The sequence below is a fragment of the Plasmodium yoelii genome (assembly GCF_900002385.2).
Source record: "Plasmodium yoelii strain 17X genome assembly, chromosome: 9".
NCBI lineage: Eukaryota > Apicomplexa > Aconoidasida > Haemosporida > Plasmodiidae > Plasmodium > Plasmodium yoelii.
In genome coordinates this window covers 1202003-1217755 of record NC_036181.2, presented here as the reverse complement: position 1 = coordinate 1217755, position 15753 = coordinate 1202003, and the positions used below count along the sequence as shown (strand labels likewise).

The window sequence follows — 15753 nt, the reverse complement described above, 5'->3', positions numbered from 1 at the left end:
AATTGTACTATAATAGTGATATATTTTTAAACAATATTTTTTTTAAAAGTTGATCTTAAAATGTTATGATAATAAATAAAACAATACATAGTACACAATTGTTGTAAAAGGGGGGAGTTGTTTAACTGTAATAATGCAGGGAAAGCAAAGATAAAAAATGAAATAAATAATAAAAACGAAATAAATAGCAAAAACGAAATAAATAGCAAAAACGAAATAAATAGCAAAAACGAAATAAATGAAAAAACGAAATAAGTGAAAAAACGAAATAAGTGAAAAAACGAAATAAGTGAAAAAACGAAATAAATGAAACGGCAAAATATTAAACATTGGTAAAAAGAAGAGTAGCTTATTATATCTCTTTTCTTCTTTTTCTGTCCCCTTTTAAAAATAGTAATATTTAAAAAAATTAAAAATATTTTTTATATGCATGGGCATAATTGATAATGAATATCCATTTTTATCTTGCTCGTAATAACGAACCCAATATAAAAAATTTTGATTACATCTTTTTATTGTCCATAATTCATCACGTAAAACAGTGCTCTTGGTTATTTTGAATTTTTCATATCCAACCATAGGTTTTATGTTTTCCAAAACTCTGTCTTCTTTGCATTCATTCATTGCTAAGACCTCAATATTTTGTATCTTCGGTTAAGGAGAAAAATGTAAGGAAATTATGAGTAGTGATACGTAATAAGAGTAATGCGCAGTGATACGTAGTGACAGACTTTTATTTGACATGTTAATGGTTAGAAAAATAAAAAATGCATAAGGGCGAGTATTATTATTAAACTATTATCTTAAATAGCAATATTATTTTATATGCACATTTATTTGATTATTTTTTACTAAAAGGGACTTTATTTCATATGCAATAAAACTCAACAATAAATTTATTCCATATAGACATATATAATATTTATACACACAAATAAATAACTATAAATTATGCCAAAACAAACATGAAAGGTTATAGGCATATGTTCATAATCAATTATAAACAACAAAATGAAGAAAAGGACAATATAATAATATTTTCCAACTAAGCTTTTTATTTTCCTTATTTTACCTTATATATAGCTTGGCGAAATAATGCTGATTTAATTTGTTTTATGATTTGGTCAATTTTTTCTTGGAAATTAATTATATGCTCATAATTTTTTAAAAATTCAGGACAAAAATCCACATTAAAAAATTCATTTGGGTAATTAATATTTCCCCCATTTTCTTTCATCCAAGTTTTATCTCTAAAACATGGGAATTTATACATATTTGTATATTTTTAAATATTAGGAAAAAAAAAAAAAAAAAAAAAAAATAATAAATTTTTATAACTCATTATTTAAATATGTTTATATAATCAAATGAATTGTAAATGTTAGGTTACTAAAAAAAGTGAAAAAAAAAAAATTAATAAAAAAAAATTTAAAGAAAATAAATGAATAAATCACTAACAAAAAAGAAAAAAATATATCTTTCTATATTATAACAACTAAAATACGGGAAAATGCTACATGTATGTGTTATATTGTAAACGTTATATATAGGCACATATCATATAGCATATTTGCCGCCATTGCGACGCACACATGTATTAATAAATATTATTAATTATTCAAAATAGGGGAATGTGATCATCACATTTATATATTTTGTTTATACTTTTTATATAGTAATTTTTTCAAGATTATATAAACATATAGGAATATAATATGTTGGTTGATTTTGTAAAATATGAAAAATTCGCGGATTAATTCGTATATAGTTTTTTTTGAGTAAATTTTTTTTTGGGCCAATAAATAATAAACGAATAAGCAAATCATTTGATGATATTTACTTTTCGTTGTAAAAATTAATATTTACAAAAAATGGATACAAAGGAAAATGAACCCTTTGTGTTGTAGCTAATGAATTTTTGTAATGGGATATTTTATTCATAACCTTATCTTCAGAAAATACAAGTAATGATAATATATTGTTCGGTAAACTATAAGAATATGTATTATTTTTATAGAGTATATAATTATTTGAAAATATACAATTTTCACTATTACATACAACTTTGATATTATATTCAAAATAATAATAATAAAAATTTTCCATAACCTTATTATCATAACATGTTGGTTTATTTAAAGTTTTCATTTGTACTTCTAATAAGAAGAGACAATGTTTTCTACTTATACATTCATATAAAATATTTGAAATTGATTTTTTGAGGATTTTTTCTATAAATTCATTTCTTCTACCAATATAATCTGAAATCCATATTTTTTTTTTAATAACACCATTTTCATTATTTATACATTCTTTTGATTGATTAGATTTTAGTAAAAAAATGGTGTGTGCATTTTTTATATTATCATGATGTACTGCTATTTCAAAAAAAAAGTTTTTTTGTAAATTAACACAAGTTAAACCATTTTTTAAGTCATTTTCCAAACCATTTTTTAAGTCATTTTCCAAACCATTTTTTAAGTCATTTCCCAAACCATTTTCCAAACCATTTCCCAATCCATCTTTTAAACCACCTTTTAAACCATTTTCGGGGTTGGACCATTTTCCTCTTAAAATATATTTCTTTTCATCTTCATAAATAGGTATATTTAATTTTTTAAAATCAAAAATATTAAATTCGTATAAAATATCTAAAAAAGTTATGTCTGAGATAATTTTATTTTCACCAATTACCATTTCAAATATATGACTATTAAACCATGAAAATGTATTAGAATCAAAAGTATATTTATTTTTTTCAAAATTAATATAATTTAATAAATTTGATACATATACAATATTATTATGTTTTATATTCATCATTATTGGTGATGGTGTTTTTTCAGGCAAACCATTACCACTTTCTTTTTTAAAAATATTATGATTCTTTGAAAAAAAAAAACTTTCCTTTTCTTGATTATATCCACTATTTTCATTAAGATTATTATTATTATTTTCATTTCCGAATTTTATAAGATTAGTATATTTTGTATTGTTGTTTTCTTTTTTCTTTGTTGGTGTGTTATATTTGTGTGTTACTGTTATTTTTTCATTATTAGAAGATAAATCTATTCTCATTATTTTTTTTTTATTACTTATACATGTATCTTTTAAGTTTTCATTATTTCCTTGTATATTAAAAATCATTTTAGGAGTATTATCTCTGCAATTTCTTTTCAATGACCATTTATTTGATGCTAATTTTTTTGGAATATTTTTTTCTTCTTGTATATGATGAATATTATATAAGCATGTTAAATGGTCGTAATTGTTAATACATGAAATATTATTGCTGGCATCGCTACTCTCAGTTTTTTCTTTTTTATTTTCTTCATGATTTAAATTATTATTAAAAAATAAATTTGAGTTATTACTTTTATGATCACAATTTCGATCTTCACAATTTCGATCTTCATAATTTCTACCTTCACAATTTCGATCTTCATAATTTCTACCTTCACAATTTCGATCTTCATAATTTCTACCTTCACAATTTCGATCTTCATAATTTCTACCTTCACAATTTCGATCTTCATAATTTCTATCATATTTATTAACAATTGGGGTTTTATTCATAATTCCTTCATGATTACAACTGTTAGTACATCCATTAACATTTTGAGAATCATTTTTTATATTTATAGAATTACCACATTTTCTCGAAGAAACCATATTTCTTCTTTGATAATTATGATCATAACTAGATGTACCACTATTATTCTCATTTTTTATTGGAGACAAATTAAATAATATATTTGGCGTTACATTTTCAGGAACATTATGATGAATATATAAATTTTCATTATTTTTTTTTGATGTTTTAAAAATATAATTTTGATCTTGAGGTATAAAACAATTAGATATATTATTGCTATATTTATTTTTCGTTATATTAATTTCTCCTTTTATATTTACAACATTATTACTAAGACATTTCATAGGCATATTTATTTTTTCGATTTTTTTTTCGATTTTTTTTTCCAAGCATATATTATTGTTCATATATTGCTTATCTTTTTCCTCATAATTGTCAACAAAATTAAGGTTATAAAATTTGTCATTGTATTTATTATAATTATGTAAATTTCCACTAACATGAGTTTTTCCAATCTTTGCAACCATATTTTTATTAAATTCATTTTTTAATATTAAATTGTTATTTGAATAATTCAGGGTATTATTTTTTAGACAATCATGAATAAATTTAAGAAAATAACAATTCATTAAATTAAATGAAAATGAATTAAAAATATAATTTTTATTAAACATATCTCCATATAATTTATCAAAATATACATCCCTTATATTTGTTAAATTATTAATAGTATTATATTTAAAATATATATAATTATATGAACTTGTATTATTAAATATAGTTGTATTATTTATATCATTATAATTAGTAACTATTTTTTGTATGTCTTTAATTTTCTGAACATTTTCTGAAAAAAAAAATTTGTACATATTTTTATTTAAATTATAAATTCGTGTATTTCCAAATATTGAATTAACAAAATTAAGAAAAAGTTGATTTATACTATTATAATTTATTTCTTTAATTTGTTTAATATAATTATTATAATTTTTAATTTTTCTTTGATAATCTATATTTGTTTTATTTTCATTTTTATATATTGTAGTATCAATAGTGTGTGTATTTTTTTTTTTCTGTTGTTTTTTTTCTGCATCTTTTTCATCCCAATCATTAATAATCGAATTATTATATGATTCTCTTTCATATTCATCAAAATATATATTTACATTATTAATTTTTTTCATATAAAATTCTTGTTTTTTTACAAAAAAATCACATTCTTTTTGTATTTCCAATAATATTAAATTTACTAATTTTGATGAAGGTCGACTTTTTATATTTGGATTCAAACACAAAAAAGATAATTTTGTTAATTTCTCAACTAAAAAATCTGGAAAATTAACACTATAATCTAAAATTGAATAAATAGATTTATAATCATTTATATTTATATGATTAATTAAGTAGTCAAATACGTTATCATCATTATCATTTTTATCTCTATGACAATATATTGGGCATTTTCCGTTTTGAGCATAAATACAACTATAATTTTTTCCTACATGTATAGCTGGTGATTTAGATACTAACATTTCTAATATTAATGCTCCAAAGGAGTATATTTCTGTCTGTTCATTTATTTCATGGGTTGATATATAGTATGGGTCAGCATACCCAGGCGTGCCTATACAAAAGATGGAGGGAATACAAAAGATGGGGGAAATACAACAAATGGAGGGAATACAAAAGATGGGGATGTAAGAACTATAGTGAATTGCTAATTTGTGTAATGATTTAAAGAAAAATTTATATGCATTAAAAAATATAAGACAAAATTTCGACAATTTTTCTATTTCTACTTACCACCAGTTAAATTAAAAATGTTATTATTATTTATGTAAATAAAAGAGAGGCCAAAATCACCTAATTTGGCATTAAATTTTTCATCGATCAAAATGTTGGCTGATTTTAAGTCTCTGTGATATACTATTGGAGAGGATGTGTGTAAATAGCAAAGCACATTTATAATTTGTACTAATATATTTATTCTGGTACTAAAAGATAGAAAAAGTGGTGGTTGATTTTCAGATAAATTAGAGGGTTTTGTATAATTATTTAAGGAATTTATATATTTATTCTTTGGAATATTATTATAATTATTTAATTTAATATTTGATAAATTATTAAAATCATTATTTTCTTTATTTTTTGAATTATAAAAATAATAATGATTAAATAAAAGTGTTCTTAAATCTCCTAAACTCACATATTCATAAATTAAATAAAAATAATTTGTATTCATAGCATAACCTAATAATGATAAAATATTATTGTGTCTATATCTGCTCATAATTATTAGTTCATTTTCAAATCCATTATTTTCATTTTTTTTTAAAACCTTAATAGCTACATTAATGCAACTTTTTAATATTCCTCTATATACTATTCCATTTCCTCCTTTAGCTATTTTATTTTCTTCAGAAAAATTATTAGTTGCTTGAACAACATCATTATAATCATATCGATTTGATAATATTTGTAATGGTATATGAATCGATTCATCACAATTTTCTTCAGTATATGATATTCCCTTTTTGTAAAGAGTATCAGATTTATATTTTGTGTCCAAATCTATGTTATTTATTTGATTTTCTTCATCATCTATATTTAATACATATTTATCGTGTGTGTCACATGTTTCTATATATATAATTTTTTTTTTATTATTATTTGCATTTATATTTTCGATTATATTACCAACTTTATTATTATCATGGCTAGCCATGGTAATATTTTTTGTTCCATTATTCACATTTTCTAGCTTTTTATTTTGATAACCTTTTGGTAAATTAAACCTCAAATATTCTTGTTTTTTTTGTTCGATTTTTTTTTTAAATACATTTATTACCCCCTTTTCAACATTAGTCTCTTTTATGGGATAATATTTATTGTTCATTTTAGGAAAATCGGATAAAATAATAAAATTGGAAAGAAAAAAATATTGTCAAAAATACAGTGGAATAAACACTTTTAAACAAAAAAAAAAAATAAAAGTAAAATATAAACGAATACAAGAGTATTACTAGTAGTAGTATCAATACATCCTAATATTTAGAAATAAGATGAAACATTACCAAAAAGTATATATTATCTCTTTAAAACGAAATAAAATATTATAAGTGTATAAACAAAAACAAAATAATAATGAAAATAATGAGGGTTATAAAAGTTTGGAAAAAGTACAAAGATTAACACGAATAAAAGTGTATACAACTTATGGACACAATTAATACTATAAACATAATTGAATATATACATACATAAGGAAATATACAATGTATGTACTGTGAAAAAAAAAAAAAATATATAAAGTTTCAAATTTAGTAAGACAATTAATATCTTAAAAAATACATTTTATTCGTTCTTATTATAATTTAAGAACGTCTATTAATTAGCAAGTCATTTGTGTATCTCTCTCATTATAAATTAAAAAACCCCATTAATTAGCAATTTATAAATGTATCATAATCCTAAATATTTATATGTTATCAATACAAATATATATTCTTTAAAGTGTGTGTAAAAAAAAATAAAAAAAAAAAACAACTTATGAATATATGTATGTATATATATGAATTAGGAAAATGTCCTCCTTTTTAAGGGGGGGAGGAAAAATATTATTAATATACAATATTATATTTAATTTTATCTTATTTTATTTATATTTATTTCTTTTCTTCTTTTTTCTTTTTTTGGTTTAACACCAATTCTAAAAAGCCAATTACTTTCACGTATGTTAATAACCAAGTTCATTTTCCTAATTTAACAATTTTCATTCATTGTTTTTTTAAACTAGTAATTGTGTAATAATTTATTATTTTATTTTTTTTTTAATAAGAATTTTTCTTTATTTGTATTACTCCTATTCCCTCAAACAATTGTTCTTTTTAACTTTTTTTTTGAGGAGATTTATTTTTGTATTTTTTTTTTTTTATTTGACTTATTACCCTAAAGAAGAATTGTATTATGTATTTTTCTGCCCAATAAGTTGATGCCTGATACTTATATTTTTTAATCATCTTTAAAAAAAAATAATAATAAATATTAAAATACGAGTTTTTTTTAAATCAAAAAAGCATACATTTGCACATTTATGTGCAGTGTATGCTTATTAATACACAAGTCTGGATACTTAAAGCACGTTTGTATATATATGCATACATGTGTATATAAAAAAAAAAAAATACAAATAACTTTATCTTAAAAATTTTTAATGTAAAATTATGTTCAAAAATATTAAAAGATAAAATATCGAACAAACTTAGCGCAAAGGACATACATATAATGTATTATAATCAAAATAAAATAATCGAAGATATATTAATACGATTTATAAGATGAAAAAAAAAAAAAAAACAATGAAATATATAATTAAGAATAATTATATGACTAAAACATAACTTATTTATACTTATATACACTTTTACACAATATTAAACTGATATGATATATTCACAAGAATAAATATGCTAATAATATGTGCATATATTTTGTATTTTTTTTTATAATAATAAATTGAGAACATTTAATATGCCCTTTTAAAAAACTAGGTTTTTTTTTAATATATATACATTTGAAAAAAATAGTTATAAACATTTTTTTTTTATTATTCCCAATGTTTTATATCTCTAGACAAGAAAATGTTTAAATATTATTCGAGTCTCATTTATATAATGAATATTAAAGGACCTTTTTGTTCTTATTTAAAAAACACAAGAAAAAATCTATACACACATTCTATCTAAAAGAGAATATTGATATTTGCAACTAAAAGAAAACCCTAGTGCGATTACAAAATATATAAAAATATATTATATATATGTAAAACACCGCATACTTGTGTATTTAAAAAAAATTAATGATAAAAATGTGTTTATAACTCTTGGAAATTTTATTTTGGTATTAAAGGAATTGTTATATTTTTTGTATATATTACATTTAAATATTAATTGAACAAACTTAATTGAAATATATATCATTTATGTATAAGGTTGCAAAAAATGTGATTTTTAATAAAAATATGTGTGTGCGTGTAAAAAAAAAAAAAATATATATGTATATATACATACTAATAAATGACAAATTAAGTAGCATATAAACTTAGATATATTTGTATTCTTACTATATTGAAAAACCCTTTCTCTATATAGAACTAATTTAAGTATTCTTATACAAAAAAAAATCTAAATTTTTCAATATTATATAGTATATGAAATTTTAATATTTGGAGTTAAGGAAGTGGTGCAATATAACTAATTTGTTAATCGTTTTTTTTTTTTTTTTTTTTTTTTTTTACAAAAAGGGTATGTGAAAATAATGTCTTCCTTATATTAACTTTAATTTATGTCTTTTATATACAAATTAAAATTCAAATAAATATAATTAATCATATTTTTAAAGACTTTATTTTATATATACATGTTCAGCTTAATGTTTATGTTAATTCATATCCATACACACAATCCTTATAATTTTCAAGTTGATCTTCAACTGATAAGAATTAATTCTAATAATAACTTGTTTAAAAATTAGCGATAAATAATTATTTTAAAAATAATTAAATTTTGTCTTAAACTAGCTATAATGATAAGACAATATAAAAAAAGTAAAAAAAAATAATAATTAGTGAGGAATATCCTTTTGCAATTAAAATAAACGACGTGAATTGTAGTCAATTATTCATAGTGTTTAAATAAAAGTTTTTAGCAATTTATTCTAAGGACATTGCATATATATATATGTGCACGGGATATGGCTATATCTTAACATATAAAAAATAAAATAAAAAATAAATCGAGAAAATTACCTACCCAGGAATAGCTCTTATTGTTTACTAAGTTATCTATACAATATTAAACATTTTTCTCAATGAATATTAATGTAAAAACATTTAATACATGTTTTGATAACATAAACTTGAATTTAGCGAATTTAAAAAACAAAAATTTAAAAAATGGGCCTGATTTTTCCTTTTTCTATGAATATGCGCATGATAAGACAATTCTTTCTCTTTCCATAGATGAAAGCGGTAAGAAATAAAAAGTTGTATCATTTATTTCAACATAATATCTTTACTTACTTATTTATTTATTTATTTTTTTTTTTTTTATTTTATTTTTATTATTATTATAGGAACCTATATGGCTACAGGAAGTGCTGACCACTCCATACGAATACACAACCTAAAAAAATTGTCAACTGAAAAAGAACTTTATCATAAAAAATGCGGTCATTTTGATTGGGTAAATAAAGTATTTTTTACAAAAAGGAATGAAATTCTTTCGGGTGGATTAGATGGAAAAATGTGTTTATGGAATACCACATATGCATGCAAAGCTCCAAAAATAAATAAAATTATGAATTGTTCAGAATATATAGAACAAGAAAAAAAAGTTAAAGAAGTAAAATTTAAAGCATCTAGTAATACAATTACATGTAAAGAAATATACGCACACCATTCAACAATTAGTGATATGAAATTTAATAAACAAAGCGAAAAATGTATTACTAGTAGTTATGATAAAACATTAAAAATTTTTGATATAAAAAAATTTCGTGAACTATCCATATATAAAGGTAGCCATTCATATCCAATAACTAGCTTTTTGTGGTTGCAAGATAAAATTATATCTGCTGATAAAAATGGTACTATATGTGTTTTTGATGTAGAAACTTCACAAGAAATTTTAAACGCCCCAAATACCCACACTGGTAATGTAGGTGCTTTAAACTATTTTTATTTATATAAGAACGGATGTGAAAATATTAATGTCCCTGTTATGTCTGATAAATATGAAGTGTCTGATAAATCTGAAATGTTTGATGCAGATAAAAATGAATCACATCCACTAGAAAGTGAAGATAAATATAACAAACAAATTTTGAATAAAAGTGAACAAAAAAGAGAAAGATTATGGAAAGAAAAAAATGTCAATACTATAAATTCAGATAATTTATTTTATAATAATAATAATAATAATCATTTAGATTTAAACGATGATAAAATTCCTTTAATAATAACAGGAGGACAACGAGATGGTGTAATCAAAATTAGAGATTTTCGAATTTTCCATAAATATGTTAGTTGCAAAAAAATACATACAGCTAGCATTAATTGTATTATAACATATAATTTAAAAAATCGAACTTATATTATTTCATGTTCAGCTGATGGTTATTGCTATCAATTTGAAATTCAAGGAATATGTTCTAGTTTGAATAATTATTTAAAAAAGGTATATATCAATGAACCTATATTGTCAGCAAAATATGTTGGGAATCATTTAATTTTAGTTGGAACAGCTTTTGGAAATTTATTTCTATTAAATTTTTCTGATTGCTCAAAAAATGAATTAACAAAACAAGCCAAACAAATTTTAAATGCAAGTAATGAATTAAATACAGATAATAATTTTCATGTAATTGAAAAAAACAATAATCAATATAAAAAAACAAATGATGATATATTATGGGGTTTTGGAGGCTGTAAAAAAGGAGGAATTAATTGTATAGAATGTATTTATATATATAATTCCAAAAATATAAATCCAAATGAAGTAGAAATTTGCAATATTATAATAGGTGGAGATGATGGTATTCCCTGTTTATTATCTATTCCGAATTCATTTATTTGATCCATAAAAACATAATAAAACATGTCTATGTCAAAATGTGGGCACACATATATATATATATATATGCATACATGTGTATTTTTGTATATAAATAAGTGATATATTCCATATCTTCTCATTTGATTTTCATTTTATTTATGAATATTTGGATATATAAAATTTTGAAAAATATATCAACCAATATAATGATATTAACAAAAAATTAAAAATTTTTGCATAAAATAAAAGTATGAAATATGTGTAAATATAAAAATGTAATTAAATATTTTTATTATTTAGGAACTTTATTAAACTGATAAAATTTCTTTTGCAATTTTTCAGTTTCTTCTTGTCTTACGTGAAATAAATTTGATAATTTTGATATATTAAAATGATCGCTAACTAAACATTGTTTATTTAGAGGTTTATAAAAATCTTTTAAACATAAAAAACATGATGTAGGAAAATTATAATAATTCACTGAAGGCAATAAATGTGTTTTCTTATATATTTCGTAAACATGATAACTTGTAGTAACTCGCCTTTTTAATTTTAAATATAATTTTTCAAAAAATGAACTTATTTTGTTCACAAAGAAGTGATGTGTATAAAAACTGTTTATGTTATTTGAATATTTTGCATCGTGTATATGTTTATTTTTATTTTTTACGTTTCCTTCTCTTTTTATCACATTCTCCATATATTCATTGGAATCCATCAAGGTATATTCATTCTCTATCAATACAGAAAGATATTGATTTATTTCTTTTAATGTTTCATCTTTTGGCTGTTCGTAAATAAAACTTTTTTCTTTATTCATTAGTTCATAATCTTTTTCAATAAATTTAAATAATGTCAAGGAGTTTAATGGGAATTGATATAATGATAAAGCTTCTTTTTGACTTTTTATAAAATTTGAATCTATTTCACTTATATTATTATTTTGTAGTGTGTCATTTTTTTTATTGCAAATTTTATTAATATAAAGATTGCGTGTTTGACCTTTCTTTAAACTTTCATCCTTTATGAACATTGTAAAATAAAAAAACAAATTAAAGGATCTAAAAAGAAGTAAATTAATCAAATTATTTGTATCTATGTTTGAATTAATTTGTTTGCAAGTAATATAATCATTACAAAGACAGGAATTTTCAGAGATATATTTTTTATTATATGATTTTCTTTTAAAAATATTATATAATATATTTAAAAATATAGAATGGTTATAATTATTTGCTTTGTTTTTTTCTATGCTTTCTAATATATTTTCATGTAATTTTTTTTTTATTTGTTCATCACTACTTATAAACCTTCTTAAAGAAACAACAAAAGGTTTATATTTTTGTAAAAAATGAGAATATCTCAAAAAATTTTCTTTTTTATTTAAAAAATTTTGTATATACACATAGCTAATGTTATGTTTTTTTAAGATTATTCCTATTTCATCATAATCATAATTATTTTGAAAATATCTATTAACTTTTAGTAACATTTTTTTTAAAAAATTTACATTATCTAAATCATGTTTTATAAAAATTAAATCACCACTATTTAAACTTATATCTATTTCATAATCTGTTGTATACCCCCATGATTTTCCATAAAAATAGTTCAATGCTTCATCATCATTTTCCTTAAAATTTGTATCCTGTTTATATCGATCTGTGCTAACTGGTTCATCATTTTTTATTATGTTACTTTTATGAAATGTTTTTAAAAATATACTTTTGTTTAATTTTTCATCTTCTTTAATATGTTTAATTCTATTTAGTTCGGTGAATAATAAAATACCAAATGGTGATCCAAATATAAAAGCCTTCAATAATAAAGAGTTATTCGACATATTTCATACATTTATTTTTTCAATACAAAAAAAAAAAAAAAAAAATTATTATTATTTCATATTTTCTACAAAATATATAAAAGGGTAAATACCCCCTATATATGAATCCGCAATTATTTACTAGCTAATGTATTTATTTGCTAGCTAATTTATTTTGTTTATTTTTATTGTTTGTGGTCATAACATAGTTGTGTATATATTTTTTTTAATTTTTTTAATTTGATCGCTTTTTAAAAAAACACATTCATTCCTCAAGCATTAACATTGTTCATATGTTTTTTATTAAAAATACGAAACTTATAAAAGGAACACAAATTTATACATATTATTATGTATGTACACAATAATATGTGTATTTATACTACTTTTTTCGGATGAATACAACCGTTTTTATTCTCATAAAGTTAGAGATATATAATATTTTAAAAAAAGCTGGGTTTTATTTTATTGGCTTTTATTTTATTGGCTTTTATTTCATTGGCTTTTATTTCATTGGCTTTTATTTCATTGGCTTTTACTTCATTGGCCTTGACTTCATTGGCCTTTATTTTATTGATTTTTAATTTTTAATTTTTAAAAATAATATTTTGACTCCATTAATACAGAAAGTTTAATTCATCGCATGACCTTAGTAAAGGGGTAACGCTTACATCTTACATACACATTGCACAATAAAAAGATGTGCATATAATTACAATAACTATGGATCATGAAATAATAAAAAAAAAAATTAACAAGTAGAACAAAGGCATGTATTATGCCATGGGATAATAAAAAAAAAAAAAAAAAAACTTATAATATAAATTCAATTATTTTCATAGTATATTTCTAAGAAAAGAACATAATATATAATCGTTCAGAACATTTTATATTATGTTTATAATTCTAATGAAATTTTTAAAAATTTATATTATTCGGAAATTCAATTTATTTAGAGTCGAAACTTTTTATGATACTAAAATCCAATTACTTCAGTTTTGAACATTTGGGGTGTTAGATGGTGCAGGCACTCCATCTTTTAACATACTTTCTCTGAACTTAGAAGCAACTGCTTCCATTTCTTCGGGTGAAAAACCTAAGGGTGATTCCTCATTCATTGGAAAGGAAGAGTCTCGAGCCATTGCAGATCCTCCCTTTTTTGATTTGCCAATTTGAAATGGGCGTCTTCCCTTTTCAGTATTGTACATAACTAATCCAGCACCTCCAAGTAATATTGCTGATACAACACTTAATGCTGTGGCAAGAGCTACGTTTATTTTTCTTAAAGATTTTTTATTTTTTGTCAATTTAACAATTTCTTCTTCTTTCCTAACCATGTCGCTAATTAAGTCTTGTACATTAATTACGGGTTCTCCGTGTTCTAAACAAATTATTAAAAAGTGAGTAAATAATAAATAAATAATAAATAAATAATAAATAAATAAGCAGGTAAATAAATGTGTTTAGTGGGCTATAAACAAGTAATGGATGAACGAAGAGATTAATGTGAGCATGTAATAATAAGCATCTCCCCCCTCTTTTTGTTTTTTAAAATATTAAATACAAGTTTAGTATTATACATTACGTATAACTCAAAAGTATAAACATGTATATATGGATACTTAAATTAGTATATATTACTTTAAATCAACTTACTCTTAATAACATTTTGGGAGCCATATTTGCCATTTTTACCATACTTGTTTTTTCCATAAGCATCATTAACAAGGCAAAGAGAAAAGATAATAAAAATAATTGAAGCTATATTGATTTTCATTTTCAAGAAAAGTTTAAGATTAAAATAAAGATATATACTTTGAAGAAAATCTTAAATTATATGCTTATATTGGATTATAATTGAATTAATAAAATAAATTTTTAATTATTATTGAATTAATAATATTTTATTAAAAATTTAAATTCTAGAAAAATATAAATATTATTTTCATACAAAATTAATAATAAAAATTAAAATTTATAAAAGATTATAAAAATATTTTTTTAATATTTTTTTCTATATAGAGATAATAATCTATGCTATAAATTTATCCAATAAAATAATTATTTTTTAAATCTCGCTAACTATATTAAAATATAATTTTTTTAGAAAATATAGTGCCATATGTGCACTATAATATATCATATATGATTTAATTACGCATATATAATTATATCTTGTATTAATTTTATACTTGTGGTTTTAGGTTATAGCGATTTATAAATAAATAGCTTAAACGGCTAAGTTTTAATAAACATTTTTTTTTCGAATTTATTATAACCCATATTTGTATACATATAAAATGCGCTTGTTAATATATACTAACCACGAATAAATATTTTGAAATACAACAATTTTTTTTAAGTTATTTAACCATTCTTCGTACAAAAAAAATATAGCTGGTTATTATTTTGATGTATTTTTCTTATGAATTATTTGTTATTCATGTACTAATTATTTTTTTATATATTAAAAAACAATAGATGCATGCATAGAGGTATACACAGAAAAGTGGCAATATATTATATTAGCTGTTATTTCATGTTCGAATCATATTATATATTTGTTTTCATTAAAATTGTACTAATATATATATATATAACTATTAACAATATAATTATATATGACCATTATAACTATTACTTAGCTTCGTAATCATATTTTTATATATTTATATTCGCTATTATATATGTGAAATTCTAAAGAGCGAATAATATTATTATAT

At 21.2% G+C, this 15753-nt stretch overlaps 5 protein-coding genes across 5 annotated transcripts; 1 reads left to right on the top strand and 4 right to left on the bottom strand.

The window, feature by feature from the left end:
• Positions 1-384: 384 nt before the first annotated feature.
• On the bottom strand, positions 385-1273 carry PY17X_0929100 (conserved protein, unknown function; the record flags this gene model as incomplete). Its single annotated transcript, XM_022956029.1, has 2 exons — positions 385-648; positions 1073-1273. The coding sequence occupies 2 exons, from the start codon at positions 1271-1273 to the stop codon at positions 385-387; spliced, it is 465 nt and encodes a 154-aa protein (XP_022812223.1).
• A 563-nt stretch (positions 1274-1836) lies between these two features.
• On the bottom strand, positions 1837-6491 carry PY17X_0929000 (tyrosine kinase-like protein, putative; the record flags this gene model as incomplete). Its single annotated transcript, XM_022956028.2, has 2 exons — positions 1837-5219; positions 5399-6491. 2 exons carry the CDS (start codon positions 6489-6491, stop codon positions 1837-1839), a joined length of 4476 nt encoding a protein of 1491 aa, XP_022812222.2.
• A 2972-nt stretch (positions 6492-9463) lies between these two features.
• Positions 9464-11229, top strand: PY17X_0928900 (WD repeat-containing protein, putative; the record flags this gene model as incomplete). Its single annotated transcript, XM_719072.1, has 2 exons — positions 9464-9623; positions 9728-11229. 2 exons carry the CDS (start codon positions 9464-9466, stop codon positions 11227-11229), a joined length of 1662 nt encoding a protein of 553 aa, XP_724165.1.
• A 271-nt stretch (positions 11230-11500) lies between these two features.
• PY17X_0928800 (uncharacterized protein) lies at positions 11501-13051 on the bottom strand (the record flags this gene model as incomplete). The annotated part of the gene is made up of 1 exon (XM_719071.1): positions 11501-13051. One exon carries the CDS (start codon positions 13049-13051, stop codon positions 11501-11503), a length of 1551 nt encoding a protein of 516 aa, XP_724164.1.
• A 971-nt stretch (positions 13052-14022) lies between these two features.
• On the bottom strand, positions 14023-14807 carry PY17X_0928700 (circumsporozoite-related antigen; the record flags this gene model as incomplete). Its single annotated transcript, XM_719622.1, has 2 exons — positions 14023-14411; positions 14687-14807. The coding sequence occupies 2 exons, from the start codon at positions 14805-14807 to the stop codon at positions 14023-14025; spliced, it is 510 nt and encodes a 169-aa protein (XP_724715.1).
• Between the last annotated feature and the right edge of the window lie 946 nt (positions 14808-15753).